Raw genomic sequence first — 23745 nt, 5'->3', positions numbered from 1 at the left:
ATCTTGTTTTCATACCCAATTACTCAAACTAGGTCCTCTTGCTTTTTGCTTCCTCCCTCTGCAATGCCCTTCCCACTCTTGTCACAACTGGGGAACTTCTACTTGTCCTTTAAGATTCATCTCAATGGTCATTCCCTGGGAGAGGTTTTCTCAACATAGCAGGTAGAGCCCGCGGGTTACTCCTCATCTCTTCTTCCCACAGCTCACGACAGGCAGCTCAGCCTTTAGCAAGGCGTAATGGGATTCGCTATTTTGCTGTGGTTCTTCACCCCAGGGTGTGAGCTTCTAGGTGGAAGACGGTGTCTCTTTTACTTTTTCACCTTTTTATAGCCTAACATTTGGCATATGGTAGGTTCAGTGATGCTGAGTGCTGATAAGGGGTATATCTCACGCACGTTGCTCTCCGGGTTCCAGGACGGCCAAAACGGCCGGAGTTTCAGCGGCAGCACCCGGGTTCCCGCCAACCGAGCGTTTAAAAATAAGCAGCGATGGGAAGTGAGGGTGGCCTTTTAATAATTCCGCTCTATCCGTGCCGGGTCATGGATCCGCAGAGGGACTTTGGAGTTTACTCTGTTGGAGGAGACGCTTTCCTTAAACAACCTGAGTCCCAGAGGTGTTCCTCCAATTCTGGGATGGAGACGCAGCCCGCTTTTTTTTTTTCTAACGGAGACAGGAAGTCAACAGGATCAAGTGGGATTCAAAGGCAGGATGCTACTGCTGCTCAGGCTCGCGGCTGATCCTGAGCTGACGTCCGTGACGGAGGAGGTAGCACCGAGCCTTCCTTTCAAACCTAGTACCGCACTTAGTCCAGGACATCGCTACCTCAATCGCCCTCCCACGCAGCATCCCGCCCACTAGGCGGTGACTCCATTCTCGCGAGAACGCGTCTGGTCTCGCCTTTTCGTATTACGGGCTCTCGCGAGAAGAGACTGAGCGCCGGCCTGAAACCTGCCGGGGCAGCTCTGGTCGGCGCAGCCGCTGGAGTGGCCGCCTCACAGCCACCTCCAGAGGGATTCGGTTGAGGAGGAAGCGGAGGCGTCCCTGGGTTCGGCCTTTGCTTTGATCCTCGGTGGACGCTCGAGAGGTGACAGGTTCGATGCGTAGTGGGCTCGCTCAGCTGGGTAACCGAGTGGGGGCGGTGTGAAGGACTGGGCTTGCGGGTGTGAAGAAGGAAAGGTGTCGAGGGCGGATCCGGGAGTGAGAGCCGGCTGCTGTGGCCGTGGTCTGGACGTCCGGACCCGGCGTGGGGAGCGTGGGCCGTGTTCTAGGCTCCGGTCGCGGGTATCCAGCTCCGAGAGGCGGAGATGCGACTTGGGGCTCGGGGCTGCTGCTTGTGGGTTGTGGGTCCGGGGGCCTTTCCCCAGGGATGAAGGCGAGTCCCTCATCCCTCTTTTCCAGGGCAGAGTAACCTGTGCCCCGCCCCTTTCCTGTCACTCTGGTAGATCTCAGTGACATCCGGAGGGGGGCGCATCACAATAGGGTGGTGAGTAAATCTCCCTTTTAGGGGACCAGGTGGTGGGTAGACACCCTTAGGGTGAAGAGGAGTGAGAACCCAGTAGTGTGCTGCGTGGTTTTATGCTAATCACATTATGGTGAAGCTTTGTTTCCCCTAAACTTGCACAGAAAAAGGTTCTACTTTCTTCTCCAGATACAGTTCTCCTGACACCCCTATCTTTGAGAATGGGTTGGGGGAACCTGAGACCTTGCTTAATAATTTGTTAGTATGACTAGACCCGGCCCTGTCACATGTCCTGTTTCTGGGTCCATGATGAAAAGTCACTAGTCCAGACATGCTACAGATAGTTTCATTTGCTTGTCACTTTGTGCCTTTAGCATATGAGATTATTTTGCAGCTGTGTTTTATCTTTAAAAATCTTCGTGCTTTTTATTTAAGTCAACAATCTGAATGAAGCAGCATAGTATATTGATTTTATTTGAACAATTGGGTTCCTTCCCATCCTTCCCCTCCCCCGTTTCTCATGCCCCAGCCACCCAAATTTGAATTATTTTTAGAGAGAGGTTTAGGGATAAATTTTGAATGAAAGAGACTGTAGAGAATAAAAGATTTAGTAAGCATGCAAGCATGGGGCCAAAAGGGTTTCTATACTGGAGAGACCATCCAGGACTGAGCTCTGGACCTTGAAACCAAGGACTGCTGTTGTCATTTGAATATAGAGCATAAAGCAGTAGAAAATATTTGGGAAATGATTTATAGTGGATTATTGGTAAAAATTGTGTGAGGAGAGTTATGTTTGAAGGTGTAAATGTGTTTCATAAATTTCCTAACATCACTCAGAGTTTATGAACTAACTGCAAGTCTTATGCAGAAAGGGAAAGTAAGAAGGGAGGTCCTGAGCATGGAATGTGGAAAGGAACCAGAGTAACATAGTGTTCTGTCAAGAAATATTGTCCCTCAGTGTTTTTTGAGTTCTTAAACGGTTTTTTCTCACTCCCAAATAAGCTTTCAGATGGGCTTGTTATTTTCTGTATTTTTGTCCTCTGAATTTGGTTCTATCTCATCCTTCTAGGCCTTGTGAATTTTTTAAAATTAATAATGAAACTGCAAACAACTGTGGTCTGCTTGGCAGATAACTTAGTGAAGTATGAAAGTGAACTAGAAAATATTATGCACTTTTCTTAGATTTAGGCTATGATAACAAACTCACATTCTGCACGTAGTAGACAGGTAATGAAAATGTGACACTCACTAGAGAATTTGTCTTATCTTAGAAAGAAATCCTGTATTCAAGTCCACCTGCTTAGTTCTATATATGATTGTGGGCCCAGTCTTCTGCCTTCTTAAGAGAATACAGGAAATCTAGATTTTTACATGTAGTCTTTTGATTATTAAAAATATTGACACCTAATTCAAGCAATTAAAAATAATTTCATGTGGTCCAATCAAGCCTGTCTATAGTTGTATTCTGATTTTTAGTTTAGGAGCTGTGTTATTGGTTAGCATCAATAAATTTTATAATAAGAGAGGTTTAAAGCCAGTGTGACAATTTATTTAGAATTTCAAACCTTAGAAGGAGATAGGAAAAATGTGAAGTCTAACTGAAACCAGGTTTTATGGCCTTTAAATACAGTGGGACAAGTGAACTGACATTTTCTACAGTTGTGTCTCTTTATCCATAGTTTTGCTTTCTGTAGTTTGTTACTACAGAAAGTCAACCTGTAGTCTTAAGAGTATCAAATGGAAAATTCTAGAAATAAACGGTTTGTAAGTTTTAAGTTGCATGCTGTTGTGAGTAGCATGATGAAATCTTGTCTTCTTGCTCTGTCCCTCCTGGGATTTGAATCATCCTTTGTTCAGTGTATCTCACTATATATGCTACCCATCCACTTGTCACTTAGTAACCATATAGGTTATTGGAATGATTGTCTTGGTATCACAGTGCTTGTATTCAGGAACCCTTATTTTACTTAATAATGGCCCCAAAATGTAAGAGTAGTGATGCTGGTAATTCAGATATGCCAACAAGAAGGTATAGAGGGCTTCCTTTAAGTTGAAAAGGTGCAAGTTCTTAAAGTTTATAAGGAAAAAAAAATTGCATGCCAAGGTTGCTAAGATCTACAATAAAATATTTTGAAAAAAATATATTCACATAACTTTCATTATAGCGTATTGTTATAATTGTTCCATAACCATTATAGTTATTATTCATAATAATTATTGTTGGTCTCTTTCTGTGACTAACTTATAAATTAAATTTTATTATAAGTATGTATGTATAGGAAAAATATAGTCTATATAAGATTTGTGGTACTATTTGCAGTTTCAGGCATCTATTGGGAGACTTGGAACACACATCCTGAGTTTAAGGTAGGGACTATGATATTAACATTTTAACTGTGGAAATAATTGAAGAAAAACTTCTCAGTGTTTATGGTTTAATAACTCAGAGTTCTGAGCAAAGTTGACTTACAAATACCTGTAAGTAAATTGGTTTATTTAAAAGCTATTGTACTTGAAGCTAATGTGTAATATTAATCCCTTTACAGTCCATCTTAGAGGCTTAATGTTTGTTGCTTGCTATACCATCCCACATTACTTTCTTGGGCATTGACTTTTACGGGAAGAAATAATGATCCCCTGATAGGTGGAAAAGAGGGTATTGGGGTAAGGAAAGTGTGTTGTGAGGAGGCACACTTGTGCCTCATGATTACATTGTTCATTAAAAGATTGATTTAGATTTTTCTTATAACAATAGGTACTCTGATTAAAGCTTGTGCCTTCCACATAGTAGAGCTTAATGACATTGTGGAATTGAACATTGTGGGTTATAACTCACCAATTAGTGGGAAGTCCTTCAATCACATAATATGATTCATGTCTGGTTGGACTATGGGAAATGGGAGTTTTAGAAGTCACACGGAAGAAAGAGGTGGACCTTAGGCATATAAAGGGCAAGGTGAGGTTTCTCACTGGAGGTGAGAAGAAGCTAGGTGGGAGAACATAGTTTTGAAAAGGAAAGTAAAATAGTTAAGTACCCTTTTGTCTACTGTATAGTTTTTACAAAGAGGACTGACTTTTACCTAAATTTATCATAACTCATACAAAGACTGCATAGGACACTGGTTTTTAATCAGGACTTCTTGGGAATTTGCAGATTTGATTTTCTTTATTTTAGCCAAGTCTTCTTAGGTCCAATTAGGCTAATAACTTCTTCATCTAATCCCATCTCTCTGGAATAATAGGTGAAAGATAAATATTATGTTTTGTAAAATTGCTCCTATTTGAGAATTTTCAAAGTATTTTTAAAGGATTTGTTTTATATTTTTGGAGATTAGGCTTGTCGAGGGGAACCATCATTTTCCTTTTCTGGTGTTTTGACAGTGACTTGTAAAGTAGGATGTTCTTTCTTGGATGGAGTTTTCCACCACCACCCCCCCTTTCCACTCTCTGAAATACCTTCCCAAATGAGGATTAGAAGAAGCTAGGAGAAGGAGTTTAGTATACTTTTCTTAGTACCTTCTGGTTCTGTTTTTTGGAACTCCCACTTCTTAGGATATGTTTTCTATCTGTATGGTAGGTTTATCTGAGCAGGCTGGACCCATATGAGGGAGAAGGAAATGGAACACCTACAGTAACTGGGTAGGTTTAATTTATAATGCAAGTAATCAGGAGTTTTTTGGCCATATTTTTATCTCCATTTGGCTATCTTTATTTTGTTTCTTTTGCTCTCAAACAATGGCATGTGCCACTCTGTTCCACCATTGTTTGAGATGGGGTCTTGTGAACTTTTTGCCTTGACTGGCCTTGAACCATGACTCTCCTTATCTTTGCCTCTCAAGTAACTAGGATTACAGATTAGAGCCATTGTGACTTTAAATTTTTTTTCATTAGTGTGAATTAATTGTACAAAGGGTTTCATTGTGATATTTAGAACCCACAACACACATGTAATGTACTTTTATCATTTTCACCCCATCTGTCAAAGTCACCCATATTTTATTCTTTCTTACCTACCCTTCCTCTTCCCTTCTCTTTTTAAGCAGTTTTTGATGGATTTCATTGTGCTATTTTCACACACACACACACACAATCTACTTCTATAAAATTCACCCTTTTCCCCATCACCGTCTCCTTTCCCTCTACTCCTCTCACTTGCTGGTCTGCCTCCCACCTCACCCCCAAATAGTTCCCCTTCATGTTATATTATTTTGGGGGGGGGGTGGTTAGAGTCTACATATGAGCAAAAACATGAGATATTTGTGTTTTTGAACTTGGCTTATCTTGCTTTATATGATCTCCAGTTCCATCCATTTTCCTGCAAATGACATTTTTTTTTTAAATCTTGTCAGCAGTTGTTGGAACCTAGACTGGTTCCATATCTTGGCTATTGTAAATACTGCTACTATAAAAATGGGTATGCATGTATCTCTTATATATTGACTTACATTTCTTTGGGTATTTATACAAGAGTGATAAAGGGTAGTTCTGTTTTAGTTTCTTGAGGAACTTCTGTATGGATTTCCATATGGGTGGGCTAATTTACATTCTCATTAACAGTATATAAGGGTTTGTTTTCCCTTCTCTCATCCCCACCCCAGAATCCTCACCAGCATTTATTGTTTGTTTTCTTCATGATAGCCATTTTGACTGGGGTGAGATAAAATCTCAGTGTAGTTTTGATTTGCATTTCCTTTATGGCTGAGGATGTTGATAATTTCTTCATGTATTAGCCATTTGTACTTCTTCTTGAGAGCTTGTTTGGAGGTTCTAGCAGGGGAGCGCAGCTACTCGTATTCCCTTGACCGAAGAACAGTCCTCCTCTATCGGGATGGTCGTCCTCTTCGACCAAGGGCACCTGCAGTTTCGGGAGGGACGCACATGGAGCACTGAGGGAGGAAGGGGACACCCGCCTAGCCAGCCAGATCAGCCGAATGAACCCTGGCGATCAATGGGGTGTCAGATGTCGTAGCCAGATCGCCCTCACATCCTGTACTTCTTTTGAGAACTGTCTGCTCAATTTGTTTGCCCATTTATTAATTGTATTATTCTTTAGGTATTTAATTTTTTTTTGCGCTCGCTGTATACTCTGGATATTAAATTAATCCTTTGTCCCACAAGTGTCTTGCAAAGATTTTTTCCCATTCTGTGGGTTCTCTCTTAATTCTGGAAAGAGTAGAGTTCATGGAAATATTCTAAAATCTGAAAAGCTCCAAAATGTGAAACATTTTTGGTCCCAAGCATTTTGGATAATGGATCCTTAAACTGTATTTCAAATAGTAGGACATAAAAAGGAAAGAGTTTATGTTAAATATGTTACCTTTTGTCATAGATTTCTGAAGGTTGTATGGTATCTTTGTCAATAAAACTTTATCTATTTTTCATTCTGTCAATAGTTAACATTAATCGGTGTAAAAATGTAAGTTACCTGATTACATGGTACAATCCTCCCTATGTTTCCTTATGTGCTGGGGACACCTCTCCCAGTATACAAAATCCTCAGATGCTCAAGCCCCTTATATAAAATGAAGTACCATTCGCATGTAACCCACATAGTAAATCCTCTCATATACTTTAAATCATCCTGAGGATTACTACTTAACACAGTGTAAATGCTACGCAAACAGTTGCTGTACTGTTTTGTTTTGGGAATAATGAGAAGAAGAAAATCTGAATCTGATCTCCAGTTTGTTGAAGCCTCCCATGTAGAGCCTGAGACTACAGAGGGCCGACTACTAATTTTTATCTTTGTGGTGGAAATAAGTGATCTCTTAGTGTTTTGGGTCACAAACTGAAATTACATTTAGCTGGGAATGAGATGGGAGTCTGTCATGGTGAATCACTGAAGAACTACTTGATTAGAAGCTATGAATAATACTTTTCTAAGGTCATTTAAAATTATAATCATACTTTTCTGCTTGGAATGTGTAATTTGGATCTTTTAGGTCTGAGTTTAAAGCCCACTGTTAGCTCCATGACATTAAAGTTGTTTAACCTCTCTGAGCTTTTGGTTCTTTACATAAACAATATATGTAGAACATAATTGTCAGGAATTTAAAGATGAAATGAAATAAAATATATAAAAATGTTACATAAATCATGAAATGTTATATGAATATAAGTTGTTAACCCTTTGTTTTGTGTTTCTGCCCAGAAAATAGCATTCTGGCACCCATGTCTCCTATTTCCCAACCCTGTTTACCTCCAGTGACCTTGAAACATATCCATCAATTAATTTACATTTACATCTCATTTGGAAAGGGCAAGTTCCATTGACTATTTACAACCTTGTCAGTATTATTCTTCCACTGGAAGTTATAAAGCTTTTTCTTTCTTTTTTTTTTTTTTTTAATTTACTCTAGTAAGCATTGAACAGGAGGACGTTCTTTATCTTATTTTTCATGTTGGCATTCATTGACTGATATTTGGTTTTCTATATAATTTGAATGCCAGGTAGAAAAGTAAACAGAGGGGAGGAGAGAATAAAGAGAGAGAAGAGAGATAGTGTGGCATTAAAAGGTCATCTATTTGGATACTGTTGTCTGCTTCTAAAAAATGAAAACATTTTATTGTTATTAATTTGGATTATTTCCCTTTAATATCTTTGATTGTTACTGCTTATAGCAAATGAGTAGGAAATTATTCTGAGTTTTCTATTTGTAGATGATATTATCATTTAAAAAAAAATTTAAAGCTCAGAATCTTAAGCACAGAATTGTGTAACAAACATTTTTTTAAATGATTTTCTCATTTTTGGATGGGCAGTTAATTTAAAGGTAATTATTTCATTCAGGGAAGATTGTTTTATGCGGCGATTTGAATTTGATTTTTCTTACATCTAGAAAGCCAAGCAATGCTGCTTTCTTGCTCATTTCATCCTCCCCTACCCCCCCAGTGCTGGGGATCAAACCTGAGGCCTGTTCTTGGCTTACTAGGCCAGTACTGTACTACTGAGCTACACCCCCAGCCCCAGTTAGAGTTTTCTTATTTATTTATTTATTTATATCCGTTTATTCACATGTGCATACATTGTTTGGGTCATTTCTCCCCCCTCCAGTTAGAGTTTTCTTAAAGAAGTCTGTAACTTCATGCAAGATGCGTGGCACTTTTGTTTCCTTCTTGAATTATCCCCAGTGCTTGAGTGCTAGAGACTAGGGGATTATAAAACCATAATACTTAAAATACTTTAAAATAATGAATTCTTTAAGTCCTAGAAGAGGAAATGAAGCACACACAACTGATTTTGATAAAAGGTAGTAGGCAATACCTGGTAGTAGGAAGGCTGATACTAGAATACAGATCCACAAAGTCTCCTGATTCTGCGTGTTTTATCCCAGTGTCCTCTACCAGCTTGTATGTACTTCTTTCTAGGGATGTATGAAAAACTTGTTCCTTATGCGATATGAAGAAAGCAATAGAATTTCTATTTATATTTATTTTTTACTGTACACTTTCATTTCCATTTTTTGTATGTTTGTACTATGTACTTAATACTGGTGTGATAATAAATGTGATTTATTTATAAATATACATATATGCAGCTCTTCACGTTAGTTGAATTCAGAACATGAAGAACAGGAAAAACCATTATATTTTGAAGGAAAGTGATATGGCATCTTTGATCATTTTCACTTTTCTCATGAGTAATATTGTTTAACAGTAGCCTCGAACAGTTAGTTTATGATGAATTTTGTAAAACTTTTTACAATAAAATATTTCTTTGAAATAATTTCTTTCTGACTTGTAAAAGAAGTCAAGCATGGTAGTGCTTGCTCAGGAGGCTGAGGCAGGAGTGAGGCTAGCCTGGTTTATATAGTGACATTTAGAAAAGGGCAAAGATGAAAATGCCACCATAATCCTATGATCCAATGATAATTGCTTCTAGTCACAAATATGTACTTAACTGGACACAAACCTGTATTACACACACTTGGAATTGGGATCATTCTGTATGTGATGGTTTAAATGTTTTATTTGAGAAATTAAAAGGAAATTCACACAATTCAACAGACACATGCTAGAATTATAAATTAACAATTTGTTATATATGTTAATTTATTATGTAAGCTCACTTATTGTATTCTTTAGTACTACATTGTATTTAATTAATTTCTTAATATCAGAAATTTAGTCTCTCTCACCCCTTCCTCCATAAATGTGTCAAAGTATATTATACTCTAGAAGCTTATCAGTTTATATTTCCATGAACCTTTTCACTCAGGTACCAGTTTCTTCCAGTACCTCATCAATCACTGGCCATCATTAAGACAAACCTGAGAAGTTAAACATCTGATTTATTTTGGGTTTCTCGTCGGATGAGTGAGGTGAAATATTTCTTCTTTTTCTCTTTTTTGGCTGTTAGTTTTCTTTTTGTAAATTGCTAGTTCATGAACTTTGCACATATTTTCATTGTAGTGTTCAGATAGCCAGTATAAATTTATACTGAAAATATTCTTAAGACTTTAGTCCTTTATTTTATATTGTAAAATGTTTTGTGATTTGTCCCATCTTTGATAGTTTAAAATTGTTTTGAACTAATCTACTGATTCTTGAAAGCTGATGTCCTACTTCTAATACGTGATGTTTTCACAAGTCTGTTGAAAATTTTAGCATCAGGTGAGCTCTTTGAATATTTGTACTTCTTATTCTAGTCTTTGAATTGAAGGTGTTTTTCTTTGATTTGGGCCTTAGTTCTTTCTCTATTCTGAGAATCAGTTAAGTGTTTATATATATTTCCTTGACTTTTTATGATTTAATGTTCTACTTGGAACTTTTTATTTTTAGCCTTCTGGAATTTTGGAGAGATGAGATATGAGGAAAGAAAGTCTTCTGCTCGAATAGTTAGCCAATTAATGTTTTGCCTGTTTATTTTGTTAGCATAAATTTAATTGTACAAAGGGGTATCATTGTGGTATTTCCATAGGCACATACAGAGTACTTTGATCAAATTCACCCCCTCTATTATACTCTTAATCCTTCTCCCTTGTCTGCATTGTTCAAACAGTATTTAGCAAGTTTCATTATGCTCTCTTCATATGTGTGTGTGTGTCTGTGTGTATAACATATAATGTACTTTGATCATGTTCACCCCATTAACATCTCCTCCCCCCCTCCATTGGCTTCCCCCCCCCCCCCCCCCCCCCCGCAAGATATCCACCTTTTATTCTCATATCCTATTATTACCAGTTGTTTCAGGATGTTAGTTTCCATCTTTTTATCTCTTAATGGTCTGAAATGCCACCACTAATACTTTCCATTTTCTGAGTTTGATATTTTGAAGGGTTTTTGTATTTAATTTGAAAGACAGTATAGTTATAGTATAGTGGGGAAAAAATAGTGAGTCTGACTGGAAATGTGGACCTCAGTCTTTGCTTATTTGGCTGTGTGGTATTAAGGTAAGTTACTGTAATAAGCTTTAACTCAAAGATCTTTGGATATAAAGAACAATTTTTATTTTACTAAAATAGAACACTTCTAAGTCAGAGTCTTTGTGAGTGAGTGCTTTGTCTCAGGGCAAATTCTTAAAATTAAGCATTTAGAAGGAAAATAGTGTCTTTGATGGAGAAAGTTCTGGTATTCTGCTTCTAAATATGCAGGCAAATATGGTAGCTGCCACCATTTGTGGCTATATAATTTAATTAAAAATCCAGTTCTTTAGTTGCAGTAGGCACATTTCATGTATTCAACAGCTGCATGTGGCTAGTGGCTATTTTGGACAGTGTAGATGTGGAACATCCCATTATCACATAGAGTTCTGTTGAGGAGTACTACAGTCTAGAACTTGAATCATATTTAGAGCCTTTTCTAGCTTATTGAGTTGATGGCAGATAAACAGGCAACCAGAAAATCTGAGAGGAATGGAAGGTAAAGGAAGTAGTAAATAGGTCAAAACAGTAATGTAGTAAAGGTTATATGAAAAAAACAGGTAACTTTAAAAAAAGTATCGTGAAGGAGAAAAAAATGCTGTTTTAAAGTCTTTGTTTAAAGGGTACTGCTATTTAGGAGTTGAATGTATTTCCTTTGACTTAGACGCTTCAGACAGGAGCTTTGCCTGTATTAAATAATATGTTAAGATGACTGACTTGGTTCAATTAAGATATTTCTGATTTTGAAGGAAAACTTGGTTACAGTAGAAAGGGAAAAATGGAGTCGTAAGTATAGAAAACAAAACTGTATTTATCTAGACTGTTAAAAATCATTTATCTTTCGGTGAGTTTTAAGAATTTAGCAGTGTATTAGATACTATAGCAGTATCTATTTACATGGTTGATCATATACTGTAGGTACTTTATAAATGCTTAAGGTTTGGAAAGATCTTCAAACATTTATTGAGCTGTTTGAGATGAGAAAAGAACAAATGGATATAACATTTTTTGAAGTATTAATACTTTGATTAAGGAGTGAACAACCCTGAGCATGGTGATGCATACCTGTAATTCCTGTACTAGGATGTTGAGATAGGAAGATTGAGTTTGAGGCAAGCTTGGGTTACATAGCAAAACTGTGTCTCAAAAAAAATCAATAAAATTTGAATGAAAACTCTATAAAGTATTATTTGAGGCCTGAGGGTGTAGTTTAGTGGTAGAGTGCTTGCCTAGTATTCACAAAGCCTTGGGTTTCATTCCTAGCACTGAAAAAAAAAGTATCATTCCAACTGCAACAAATTAGAAAATCTTTTATGCTACTATTTCCTCAGGGACAACTAATTTTTTGTGGTATTTCTAGATATCTTAAATCTGGCTTCTTTCACTTATCTAATGATTGTAAGATTAATTCATGTTGTTCTATGTCAGTAATGACTCTGTAACTTCCATGTTGTATCATTAGATATTTGTACTACTTCTACAGCTCTGAACACTTTTCCTCTCTCTTAATTGTTGTGCCTATCTAATTTTTTCCTTTTGTTGTTCTTATCAGCTGGTGCTGAGTTTCCATGTTTGGTTTGACAGTTTTTGCTCCTTGGCTAAGATTCCTTTGTTATTCATCCAGACAATTTTCTTCTTTTAGATCTTTGGATATATTTTCCTTTCATTGATTGAGTACTTTGAAGGCTTTGCTAAATCCAGCAACTGGGACCACTTGGAGTTAAGTTTTACTACCTTTTTTGGGGGGCAGTACTGGGGTTTGAACTCTGGGTCTTGTGATTACTAGGCAGGCACTGTACCTCTTGAGCCATGCCTCCAGCCCTTTTTGCATTGGTTATTTTTGAGATAGAGTTATGTTTATGCTCCATCCAACCTGGGACTCAGTCCTTCTATGTAGGCTTCCCACCTAGCTAGGATAACAAGTGTGTGCCTTCCACACCCAGTTTTTTGTTGGTTGAGATGGTACTATTGCTAACTTTTTGCCTGGGCTGACCTTGATCTTGCTCTTTCCCATCTATGCCTCCTAAGTACCTAGGATTTCAGGGGTGAGCTACCACACCCAATTATTAGCCATCTTTTACCATCTTGTTTGCATGCCTCATAGTTTTTCATTGAAACCTATATTGTAGTGTTCTTATGAAGATCATTTTTTTTGTTGTTGTTCTAGTGACTACTAATTTGCCTGAATTAAAAGTGCAAACTTGGTTTCCCCTGCAGTATATAGCAATTTTTCCTGTGCTCAGTTTTTTCTTCTTCCAGCTACTTATTTATTAGCTTGGTGTCCTGGGGGCCATGTACAGGGAAGTCTTTCCTGCACCTATGTAATTGGTGTCACCAAGATTTGGGCAGAGATTATACTCAGATTTAGGAATTCACCCTCTTGGTGGGTCCTTTATTTCTGAGAATTCCCTTGTAATATCTAGCTTATCTGCTGCTAGTGGTGGTCTCTAGTCTCTGATACCCAAACTAGTAGGAACTTCAGCTTTCTGCTTTTGATCTGTGTATTTTAAGGAAATACCCTAAGATAAAAAGCATCAAACTTACAGATACCAACTTTCCTTCTTAGTCTCTGCCTGTGTTTTTTTTGTTTTTTTTTTTGCCAGTTTACCTGGGGTCTTACTATATGCATGTGTAATTCATTTGTCATCCAGGGATTTGAGCAGAGTTTATGCTCAGATTTTGGGTCTCACCTCTTTGTGGTTCTTTCACTCTCATTATATCTGCCTTAAATTTCCACCTGTACTTCCTGCCTTGAAGTTTTCTCTACCACTTTGAGCTGTGTGGCTGCTTGGTTGCCTTCATCATCATAGTTGTGAAGACACTCACCCAGAATCTTAGAACTGAACTCACAAATCTGTCCCTTCCAAAGTAAACTCTTCTTTCACTTACTGTTTGGACACTTTTCTGTATTTTAAAAATAGTTTACCCAGATTTAAATAATTGTTTTCTGCAGGAAGATTTGCATGATTGCTTCACCTGGCTGCATTTGTAGGCAGTTCCAACGCATTTCTCTGATTTACATTTCTTTTAAAAGTTGCTTCACCTAATTTTTTTTTTTTTTGGTCTGTGATGATTATTTGTATAGCAGTCCTTCAGGGTCCTCCAGTTTTGGATGTTCCTAAAAATTACTGTTTGGTTGTTTGTCAATTAATTTATGGATTTGTGTTATACTTCATGGGAAGTTTAAAGTGGGTTAGCAATAATGAGGAAATTAAAGACGTCTTGTAGAAAAATTGCAAAGATCACACACACACAAAGATCATACACACACACACACACACACACACGCACGCACGCACGCACGCACGCACGGCAGTACAATCTCTTTCATCCCTGAGGATGGTGGCTCATGAAATGATCCTCAAGTTTCTGCTCTTTCAGAATTCTTTTTCCATGTAGGTCCCCGTGAAGGCTTTCTGTATACTTGGTAAAAAATTAACTGTGTGAACATTCAGCTGTTTGTTCTTTTGTCTTTTCAAGTGATTCATTTACTCTATTTAATCTTCTTGTTTTTTTGGTCCTTTCCCTATATAGGGAAGGTTACCTTAGGACATTTAGCTGCTCAGGTGTCTTCTTGACTACCTCCTTGTCATTCTCTATTATCTACACCCTTGGATAATTGGCTTTCTATTTAGCTAAAGGCAACGTTTGGCTCCCCGCCCACTGTCCTTTTCATTGCTCTCCCTCTCTTACCTATCAAGGTATTTCTCTCCAATAATCACAACACTTGAATTACTTCCCAGTTTAAGATATAAAAATAATTTAATGTTAATAGAAAAGCTGTTGTGTGGTGACACTATTTAGACTGTGATTTCAATAGTATGAACAAAGTCACAATGTGGCTGAGGTTTAAAAGACATCTCTTGGTACTAAGGAGCAAAAATACTAATTCCTAAATATATAGCCTGGTACATGAGAAAGAATATGGGCTTTTGGTTAAATTGGGATTTTAATCTTACCTCTGAGTTTTCCTCATATTTGAAATGGAATAATAATATAGGGTTGTTTTAAGTTATAGATAGAAGGAAGTGTGTAAACTTCTTAGCTCATTGATGCCTAGTAAGAAAAGGATAAATTGTCTCATACTGTCTATTGCTTTTTTTTTTAAAGTCCTTCTGTGAGTCATTCTCGTTAATAATACTTTCTGAAAATAGTGTCCCAAGAAGCACTTACTTATTATATTATGTTGTCTTGAATATTGTATTGTGACTCTGTCGTCCCCTCTTTTATGTAGTAATATCAAAGAGAAGAGAAAGTAATTGAATCACCTTTTTCTCTGTTGACTTTTGGCAATCTCCCAAAAAAATACAGGTACCTAACCAATAGATGCAGTTGTTCCGGCCTCTGTACAGATGATTTCTAGATTATTTGCAATTTGGATTTTTTTCTATTATGTCTCAAAATGAAACAAATAGTAACATGCTATCTGGAAACTTGATTTCTGTAAGCAATTTTTGTTGTCAACTGTATGATCTAAACAATAATACAATTTAGTTTTCCTGATATGCAGACACTTTGGGGAGTTCAAGGGCCAAAATTTGAAGGTCAGATACAGAAAATGGAGAGCCATTAAAAACTTTTAGAAAGATAATTCTGATTACAGTGAAGCAATTGTACATTTAAATGGAGGTCAGCCAAGAGGTGTATTGATAGATGACAAGGGCTTAAATGAAGGTAGTCATCTTATGGATGAAAAGGGATAGAGAGGAGTCAAAAGAAAATTTTCAAGTAAACTTGATATGGGGAAATGAGAAGTGAAGGATCACATTAAAGTTTTTAACTTGATGAGTGATGATGACCATAGTTAATGTGGGAGGCCAAGATAAAAAGACTGGCTTTGTTAATTTGGGTTGGGGAGGCTGATGAAGAATTTAGATCAAGGTAGTGGAATTAGAGATTGTAGTATGTAAATCCTGATGTTCTCAGAGCTTCAATCCTCATTTCTGTTTTTGTCTACTGTTTGATCCAGCAAGCAGAAAAGAGAGAGGAAAATGAAACCCTAAAAACAGCAAGATTTAATGGGATAAAGCGTGGGGTGGTAATTTAAGAATTTGAGTACAGTTGCTATAGGTAGAAGATGCAGGAGTAAGTGGCTTATGGAACCATGAGAAGAGTCTTTTTCTTCTTGCTAGGATGAGTTTTAATCAGGACTACTTTCTGACTTTACATCTTGTAAATTGCTTGTCATATTGTAGTAAATGCTTATAAGTGCTTGAATGAATGAATGAAATCAGACAAATATGATGTCACTGAGTATAGCATCGAGGGTTGTTAAAACTGGCATTCTAGAATGTATGCAATGTATTTTCAGTTGCCTTTTAATAATTTAGTTTTATCTGTAGTAATAAAAATTTAAAATACACTAACACGCATAGGCAAACACAGGGGTATTCTAACCTGAATTTCATTTGAAGTTTTTAGCATGCTTATTTTCCTATGATTATTCTCTTTTTTTTTTTTTTTTTTTTTTTTTGCGGTACTGGGGATCGAACCGAGGACCTCATTCATGCTAGGCAAACACTCATCCACTGAGCTACATCCCCAATGCCTCCTATGATTATTGTGTGAAGGGTAGGGAGAAATCATTCACATGGTAATACTTGAATTTTATTGAGAAATGAAATGTGAATATCATTTTCCAATTGACTTTTTTGGTGGCCTTCAACTGAAAATTTTTTGTTTGTTGCTTTCTGTGAAATACATGTTCATTAATTTCAGTAGGATTGATTAGGAAAATACAGGGGTATTTCCCTGTTGCTAAATGTGTGCCAGTCACTGTAACAGTGGGTAGATACCATCTGAATCTTCCTTATTCATTCCTTGTGGTTAATTTTTGGCTACCGCCTCCCATGATTTAGGATTGTTCTTCCCTCATTGGACATCTGTGGCTCTCCTAGTCAGAGGTCCGTCTCTGGTAGTGTAAAGTGTAAAGAAGAGAGAAAGTGCTCTTGTAGAGAAATACTAACCCCTGAAATAGTTTACTGGAAAAGCTGCAGAGTCTGGAAAAATTGTTCTTTATCTCATTCTACAAAACCTGCTGAAGCTCTACAACTTTGTTTTCCTTCCTTGTCGATTTCCCCCCGTTATTATTTGTACCTTTTGTGCTTCTCTTGGTGATAACAATTTTTCTGACTTTTTTCCTTTATCTCTGCTTTTTTTCTCTTCCTTTTTTTTTCTGCCTCATCTCTTCAGTTAGGATTTCTAGCCATAATATAAAATTAAGGTTTTAAAAAGTTCCCTTTAGGGCAGATATATCTTTATAATTAAAATTTAGCTGAGCTTGAGAGAGTATTGTATTTAAATAATTTCATAGTAGATACCATCGATTTTTGATGATTCAGTGATCCTTCAAAAATAGATTTCCTTTTCAAGAAGTATTCAACTCAGAGGTTTTAATCAGCCATTGTGTAATTTTTCCTTTTTCACCTTTCCCATTATTTTTATTTTACTCATTGATCTACCTACTTTTTATATATTTATTACATTAAGATGTTTAAGATTTTAAACTTTTTGGAAACAAGGTAACTATGAATTTTTTTTTTTGCTATTATAAAATAGTTTCTCTAAAGGCATTTCTTCTACTGGTTTTAATATAAGTTCAAAAGAATTTTTTTCCTGGTGCTGGATTCAAATTCATGCCAAGCAAGCATACCACCACTGAGCTGCATTTCCAGCTCTTGGATTTTTTTTTTGGTAGTACTGGGATTTTGAACTCAGGGCCTCACACTTAGGCAAGTGCCCTACCTCTTGAACTCCCAGCCCTTTTTGCTTTATTATTTTTTTTGATAGGGCCTTGCTGGGCCTGCCAGACCAGAATTGTCCTACATAACTGGGATTGTAGGTGTGAATCATCATGCCTGGCTCAGCTCTTGGATTTTTGAGACAGAGTATCTCTGGCCTCAAATTCACATTCCTCCTGCCTCACACCTGGTTACATTTATATTTTCAGTGTGTTTATTTTTGGAATTCTTTGTGAAATTATACTGAAATACATTATAAAACTCAGGAAGATGGAGTATTTTTCCAATTTTGGGATTTCTCTTTGACTTTTATGAGCAACTTCCCATTACTTCCCTCCATTTAATCCAGTTCAGAAAAGTACATAGAAGAATACTGGGCCTGGTATCAGGAAACCTGGTTCCTAGTCAAAGATACATAACTTTGTTAAATAGTTTGAACAAAGTTAAATACATTGGCTTATCATTTGGTTTTTCTTGGTGTTCAGAATCTCTCAAAATCAAATCTGATATGTTTTCAAATGAACACTTTAGCACAATTTTCAAGATGAAGATCATATTGTCTGTTAAATTCTTGTTGCTTTTTGTAATCCTATCATTGACCACCAGCATTGTGAAGTTTGGCAAAATTACCAAAGTTCTGAGGTTGTTTTCTTTTATGTCGGTGGAGATGATTAATGCTTACCTTGAAAGATGTTAAGGAAGATAAATTGGGTAGTGAATATACTTTAAAAATGCTTAGTTTAGGTATTCTGTAAAATTATTTTCTTATAGTTTTATACAATGATAGTAGATTTCTCGGGCACAAATTTCATGTATAAAAAGATACTAAGTATATTAATTGTTGATAAAGCATTTTTTGTGGTAATTGTACTATAAGGAGGCAGGATATTTGCATACATTTACTTTGAACAAAGATTCAATTTCTATTCAGCTTCTTTAAGTAACACGGTTATTTGGTCTTACTAGATGCTTTGTTAAGCATCTTAACTTTTGGTGATTAAGAAATGTGTTCCAAGTGAAGTTTTATATAAGAGAATCATTCTTTGAAGTTGTTTTTGCCTTTTTGGTACTATATTGATGTTTGGAAACATGAGGTATCTAGACAGGAGTTGTTTTAAGCATATTTACTAGATATAAGTAGTACATTAGTGAACTGTCACAGTGGCTAGCAGATTTAATAGATGAATGAAGTGAAAAGTACCAAAAATGACTTTTGGAATTTATTTTAATCTGACTTGCGGTATTTTGTATGTTCAGTATTATATGATCTATTTATCACTTTAAAAATATGCCCAATAATATCAAGTATATAATACTCTATGGCTATTTTACTCTGCATGGAATAGATTTAAAGGTCAACACTACTCTTTTATGTAGGTTATGGGTGCTACATGTGTGCTTTCAGAGCACTAGTGTGAGGAAACTTGAAGTGGGATGGCAGGACGGCCTCATCCCTATGACAGTAACTCCAGTGATCCAGAGAATTGGGATCGGAAATTGCATAGTAGACCTCGTAAACTTTATAAGCATTCAAGGTAGGTAGAAAATATGTGTTTCACATATCAAAACTCTGCTAAATCTGATTGCAAAGATTTGATTGTGGCAAGTCCTGTCAGAGATGGGGGCTGGTTTACAAAATATCGTGCATGTTTCTGTTTCAACTTAAATAGCTTTTAGAGAAAAATTTCTTTCCTTTTGACTTTTTGTTTGTATTTGTTTGAGTATTCTATTTCCAAATTATGTGAAAGTCTTAGTGTACCCCATATTAAGTGTTATAATTGGATTGATCAGAAACTCTGGCAAGGCTGGTTAGTTCTTTATATTTGAAACTAACAGGAATTTATTTGTACTCTAAATATAATGTGTGTGCAGATTACACCTGATAATTTATATGTTTATGTCGGTCTTTGCCTATATACATTTTTAACTTTGTGAAATAGATTATGTTGTCACAGTGATCCTAATGGAAAATTAATTTTTCTGGGTTGACTACCGGTGCATTTAAAATTTTATGTGTGAAATGAAATTCATTTCAGAAGTTTCTACTCATCTATATGTTATTTTTTAAACTTTCATTTTGTGCTATGTGACTAAATTAGGAATACCTCATTTAGAACACTATGTGATCTGTTATCTTAAAGTGTTAATTGACAGCTCATAAACTTCACATGTTACAGGTATGTAAGCATGTTTTCATAGATGATTTTGCTTCATGAATATTACTTAGAGGATATAATTGAACATTTAACTTTTGAATATAAAATTCTCCTAATCACTATAAATAAATACTACCTTTTTTTCAAGAAAAAAATGCCATGATATTGAAGTCATTTTTGTAATTTTAAAGAAATAGTTCAAATATTTTAAAACTATATACTATGGAAAGAATATAGGAATAACTGGTACTTTTAAATTCTGACAAGATGCTTGCCTATATTGTAGAGTTATAATGTGATGAGCTCTTAAAATGTTAATATGAAAATTGCTTTATTAATTTATAAGTACATGCCACATGATATGAATGGTTTTTTATTTGTTTCTTCTCTTTGTGTGTGTACATACGTGCTTGCACATGCGACCTTCAAGTGGGGCTCTAGTTCTTTTTCTCTGTTTTATGGATAATTATCTTGTCCTTGAGAATAAAGAGATACTGGTTTTTATTATATTATATGGGACAATATTTGTACCTACTATATTGTATACCTATTTTGGGGGGTGAATTTTATGTTCTGCTTCTAATTCTTGATATTTTTCTGCTGATGTGCAGTACTGCATTATTTAATACAGAGGTGTGAACAGTAGAAATGACATTGTTTGCATTTTAAAAGCTTCATGCATTCAATGAGAATTTATAAAGATGTGCAGTACTTTTTTCCTTGCTATTGTTTCATTTCAATAATATATAGAAAATAATGTCTATAGGACTAGTATCTTTGTGTGTGTGTGTGTGTGTGTGGTGCTATTTTTGGCCCAGGCCCTCAAATATGCTAGGCAAACATTCTACTACTGAGTTATACCCCAGACTGTTCATTAGTAACTTTTTGATGTTGTTTTTAGGTAAACTGTAGCAGTATTTAGAATTTTGAATGCAAAACATTGAAGTAATAAATACCAATAAATTGATTAAAAATTTTTAATAGGAAAACCATAAAGTCCCTTGAATGAATTTATTTTAAGCCCTTCTGGAAAACCTTCCCCAGCAAGAACAGCTTACTTTAGAGACCTTTGGTCCTTACCTGCTTAGGAACATATAACTTAAAACACTTAAGAAAAGTAGAGTTTGATTTTTTAAAATGATGGCAAACTAATTGGGTGAGAAATTTAAAAAAACTAACAATCAACAGCTTTATTGAGAACCTGCCCTCAGTTCAAAGTGTGTCAGGGTACTGGTAGGGAGTATTAGGGAACAGCTATAGGACTATAGGGTACTTAAACTGTGGTACCAAATTGTGAAAAAGTTCAGAGAAGGAATCAATATCCACTTGATAGGCAAAAATAAGACTGGAGCTAACCCTTATGTGATTAGAGCATTAGGGTGTCTGTTAGGAACCTTTAGGAGATTACCTTGATTGGATCTGAAGGTAGAGCTCTGGATAGTAATACTGTCTCCATTTGTCAGATAAAAAAGGGAGGTGAATAACCTTGCTGAAGGCCATCCAATGTGTAAATGGCAGAGCTGGAATTGATAACTAGTTTCTCATTCTTTTTCAAATTTTAAATAATTATTATAGAGAAACCAGATAATGAACTTCCACTACCTATCACCCAGGTTGAAGTTACCAACTCATGCCTGATTTTGTTTCATCAGTATCTCCACCTACTCATCCCATTTTTTTAAATCTTACATATTTTATTTAGGGATGTTTAAATCAAAGAAAACCAAACTAAACATTGGCTTAAGTTAGGAATTTACTTATTTATTTTTTGTACACTGGAAGTCCAGAGGTAGGTGATGGTTGATGTATAGTTAGTTGCTTAAAGATACTAGGGTTAACTATCTCTGATTTGCTTGACTTTTCCATCATGATCAGAAGATGGACATATAATTCTAGTCATCATGTCCATCTTTTAGACAAGAAGAGAGAAAGGGACAATGAAAAAGGCCTCCATTTTATCAGGAAATTAATTTTCTCAGATATTCCCAGCAGGTATCTGCTTAGAAATCATTGGTTAGAACTATGTTATATGGCTGTCTCTGAATCAGGGAGACTGAGAAATAGTTTAGAAACTGGGCATATTGTTACCTCAAATAGAATTTGGGATTTAAATTTATAAAAAGTAAAGAAATAACATAGTTTTCTTTATAGTTCAATTTTTATAGTTAATCCAAAAGTCATCTTGGTTTAACATGTTTTGTTTTGTTTTATTTTTGAATAGCCTCGTTTTTTCAGTTTTTTACTTTTGATTTTTCCCCACCCTTCCTTGCTAGCTATGATTAAAAACACTTTTGATTTTAAAGTAATAATTGCTCTTATCTTACATACTTTTGCTGATGTTTCAGGGTTTCATAGGTATTAGCTTATGATTTCTATAATACCTAATACAATCTTTAAGGTACTTTTTTCTAGATTTTCTTTAGCAGGTAGATTTGATAAGTATAATACTGTGATATAAAAGAAAAGTAGAGAAGCTTTTCTGGACATAGACTTAAGGATGGATGCCTGTGACTTTTCTGGTGTATACACATAAATTAGTTTTAAAATTAGTGAAGTTGGTGTTTCTGTGTTATACAGTTAATACCAAAGGAAGAGGTGTTGTGGCTTGCAGAAGATGTTAACAGTGATTTCAGTTGAAGTGTATTTAGTCTGAAATGTGACAAAGTTATGAATTAGAGGCATGTCTTGCAATTTTAAAAAAGAAAAAGGACACCTCTTTTGTATAACAGTAAAATATGTGTTGAAAATATGCTAAAAACTCTTGAATACTTTGAACTGAGCAGAATATGACTATATAAAACTCCTATCTGCAGTCTGCTCAGGTTGTGAAAGATAAATGTATGATACATTGAGTATCAGACTTTGCCGCAAGGCTTCATTCCCACGTAGAAGTACGCATGCTCATTTCTTGTGAGACTGCATGAGGTATGAGTGTTCCAGTTTCCCTTTTAAGTTGCTCCCATAGTCCCAGCAGCAGTTTAGAATGGAAAAGTTTGGTCTCTTAAAAGAACAGTTCTTGAGTGAATTCTTAAAGTACAACTAATATATTTCCTATATTTTTTTGAAGAGAAGCTCTGTTGTCCAGAATGGATGTACTCTATTGAAAAGAAAAAAAAGAAAGAAAGAAAGTTATCTGCATCCTAGTTTCCTGGAACCTGGCAAGCTGTCAGAGCTAGAATTAGCTTTTACAGATGGCATTTGGCAACGTATCTACATATCTCTAAGCTCTCAGCCTCTTGCGTTTTCTTCCACCTGTCTATCAGTTACAATGTCCAATCACTGTTCAGAGATGGAGAAATGGGATGATCACAGCTCGCACGATGCTGTTTGGTTAGAAACGTCAGTGCTGCACAACCCACGGCTGAGTCAGTGTCTGTGAGAAAATGAACTGAATTAATATATAGAGGGGGTTGAATCTCTGAACATTTAAAGCCTAAATATCAGCAACAGCATTATTACCCAGTAGAGAGAGGAAAGCTAAAGGAAGTCTGTGGACAGGTGAGGTAGGGGGAGACTGGGAAATTTTCTGATTGTTCAGAGGCATCTTGAAGATAATGGAAATATCAGATGTGCTAAAGTTTCCTAGTAATGCCCAAGGATGCTGACCTGGCTTTCAGTGCTGCATTGTTTGAAAGAGCAGAGTCCCTTTATACTCTGATTTCAAAATTTTTTTCTTGTTTTTGTGTGTCTACCTTGGCATATGCTAAAGGAAGGTGTGTATTCATTTATTACATGATAAGTCTGGGTTATAATTTTGTACATATACGAATATGAGAGAGAGGCTAAGAGATACTGGCCTTTGTTTCATTACGATCATTCCATTTCTAGATGTAAAAGATCATATATCTGATTGTCACTTTGATGCCAAATTAATTAAAATAAATGGAATATGCTTTTGTTGTTTTTAAGGGTTTGATGTTTTGGGTTTTTACTTCATGTAACTTGAGAATTCATTGTTTGATACTGTGTTTTATAAATGTAAAAACTTTAGTGAAAGACTAAAGTAAAAATATTTGAAAATAAGATTC

General features: G+C 36.0%; 1 protein-coding gene across 11 annotated transcripts in view; it reads left to right on the top strand.

The window, feature by feature from the left end:
- The first annotated feature begins 943 nt into the window (after positions 1 to 943).
- Btbd10 (BTB domain containing 10) overlaps positions 944 to 23745 on the top strand; it is a 56384-nt gene continuing 33582 nt past the window's right edge. Inside the window, exons 1-3 of one of the 11 annotated variants that reach the window (XM_074041785.1) lie at positions 954 to 1084; positions 9678 to 9780; positions 18939 to 19096. In XM_074041785.1, the coding sequence (XP_073897886.1) occupies positions 18996 to 19096 (101 nt within the window). In that variant the 5' untranslated portion in view covers positions 954 to 1084; positions 9678 to 9780; positions 18939 to 18995. The other 10 variants (XM_020165453.2, XM_074041791.1, XM_074041838.1 and 7 more) reach the window with 10 other exon arrangements.

The sequence above is a fragment of the Castor canadensis genome, chromosome 1, assembly GCF_047511655.1.
Source record: "Castor canadensis chromosome 1, mCasCan1.hap1v2, whole genome shotgun sequence".
Lineage (NCBI taxonomy): Eukaryota > Metazoa > Chordata > Mammalia > Rodentia > Castoridae > Castor > Castor canadensis.
This window is presented reverse-complemented; position numbering and strand designations above follow the sequence as displayed.